At 67.8% G+C, this 2,052-nt stretch overlaps 1 protein-coding gene across 1 annotated transcript; it reads left to right on the top strand.

Moving 5' to 3' along the window:
• Positions 1 to 1,270: 1,270 nt before the first annotated feature.
• SOX3 (SRY-box transcription factor 3) lies at positions 1,271 to 2,046 on the top strand (the record flags this gene model as incomplete). The annotated part of the gene is made up of 1 exon (XM_040466403.1): positions 1,271 to 2,046. A coding segment is annotated over exon 1 (665 nt), but the record flags the coding sequence as incomplete, so codon positions are not given.
• Between the last annotated feature and the right edge of the window lie 6 nt (positions 2,047 to 2,052).

Here is a 2,052-nt window from a genome sequence, read left to right as displayed (position 1 = left end):
CTGCCTGGCCGGCTACTCCTTCCCACCCACCGCCTCGGGCGGCTCGGGGAGTTTCAAACGCTGTGCCACTCGCTTGGGCTGGCGAAGGCGATTGTCCGGGTTCCCTCTCCCTGCAGCCCGGGTTCCCGAGACGTTAGTCTTTGGCAGACAGCATGACATGCGGGTGAGTGTCCCGCTCCGAGTCTCGAGGCTCTGGCCAGGACGGCGGCTGTAAAACAAAAAAGAAGAAGGACGCAATCCGTTAGCAGAGACTGCTCCCCGGGGAGGCGGCGCGGCTGCGCAGCGAGAGCAGCGCTCAGTGGTCCTGGCAGGTGCGCGGCCAGTGGAGGGGGCCCGGCGGTCCGCCCCGAGGACGGCCTCGGCTCCTCTCCGGCCACCGTCCCCCCCTCCAAGAAACTTTTCTTTCACTTGGAGAGGCTCCGTGTTGCCATGAAAACGGATTTTCCAAGGGGCCCGACCCTCCCCCTCAGGGGCATCGGACTGGAAAAACCGAAATGGCCAGAGAGCAGAGACAAAAAGGGGCCGCTAAGCGGGGGCCTGGAGCGAGAGAGCCGAGGCCGGTTCACCCCCTCCGCCCCACACACACTCTCCGCACCACCGCTTGTGAGCGCCTCGGCCCGGCCCCGGCAGCAGGCGGCTGACTGCTCGCCTTCACTCAAGCCAACGGAGAGCCTCACAGCCCCTGTGCGCTCCGCGGTCCTGAAGCCTGTCTCCCGTGCCCCGGTGCCTGACCCCGGCTCCATCCTCGGCGCGCAGGCCCGAGGCTTCCCCGCAGAGGGTCCTGCTGGGCCAGGGGCCGATTCCTGGGAGGGCTTCTCGGAGCCGCAACCCGGGGCGCCTCTGTTGCGCCCGGCGTCCCCAAGATCGCCCGGGTAACTGGCGATGCCCGCAGCAGAAGCAGTCGGAGGACCTCCGCGCAGACAGCGGGATGCTCTGCAGGGTGGCCCCGAGACCAGGCACCGCTCGGCCCTGACGGGGCTGCAAAGTTGTTTTCTGAACCCCGTGGGCGCCCCTCTGCCCCCTTCCCCCAATCCTGCTCACGCGCCCCCTCCCCCCTCCGTCACCTCCTCGAGTTTCGTTCTTTCAAACTTTTTGAGACCCTAATTGGTGGTCTCTGAGCGGCTCTCCGGGACTCCCGCCTCCTGAATAACTCTCATCACGTCACCGGGCCCCAGAGGGGCGCGGGGGTGAACGAAAGGGCTCCCCGAACTTTTTTTTTCCAGTGGGGCCGAACGGGGACTCCGTGATGATTGGCCAGGGCGCATCACTGTGAGCCTGTCAATCACCGGGCCTCCCGGTGGCGAGGGGCGGACCGAGTCCCAACCCCGGGGGATCCGAGCAGGTATATAAGGGACCCGGCGAGCGCCTGGCCAGACTGCGAATGCGGCCAGCTCGAGACAACGCATCAGGTGCGACTAGCCTGCGGGTTCCTGCCGACTTGGCGCGGAGCACTTTGGCAAGCCTGCCCTTCCCGCCTGACCCGCCGGCCCCCCGGCCCCCAAGCGCCCCTCCGACGGAGTCCCCAGGCCTTTTCACCGTGGCCGCTCCAGCCCCGGGAGCGCCTTCTCCTCCCGCCACTCTGGCGCACCTTCTTCCCGCCCCGGCCATGTACAGCTTGCTGGAGACCGAGCTCAAGAACCCCGTGGGGCCACCCACCCCAGCGGCAGGCGCGGGCGGCCCCGCAGCCCCCGGCGGCGCAGGCAAGAGCGGCGCGAACGCAGCCGGCGGAGCGAACGCAGGCGGCGGCAACGGCGGGGGTTCGAGTGGCGGGGGCGGGGGCAGCGACCAGGACCGCGTGAAGCGGCCCATGAACGCCTTCATGGTGTGGTCCCGTGGGCAGCGGCGCAAGATGGCCCTGGAGAACCCCAAGATGCACAACTCCGAGATCAGCAAGCGCTTGGGCGCCGACTGGAAACTGCTGACCGACGCCGAGAAGCGGCCGTTCATAGACGAGGCCAAGCGACTGCGCGCCGTGCACATGAAAGAGTACCCGGACTACAAGTACCGGCCGCGCCGCAAGACCAAGACGCTGCTCAAGAAGGACAAGTACTC

The sequence above is a fragment of the Herpailurus yagouaroundi genome, unplaced genomic scaffold (genome assembly GCF_014898765.1).
Source record: "Herpailurus yagouaroundi ecotype Mexico unplaced genomic scaffold, PumYag 55383, whole genome shotgun sequence".
NCBI classification, from domain to species: Eukaryota; Metazoa; Chordata; class Mammalia; order Carnivora; family Felidae; genus Herpailurus; species Herpailurus yagouaroundi.
This window is presented reverse-complemented; position numbering and strand designations above follow the sequence as displayed.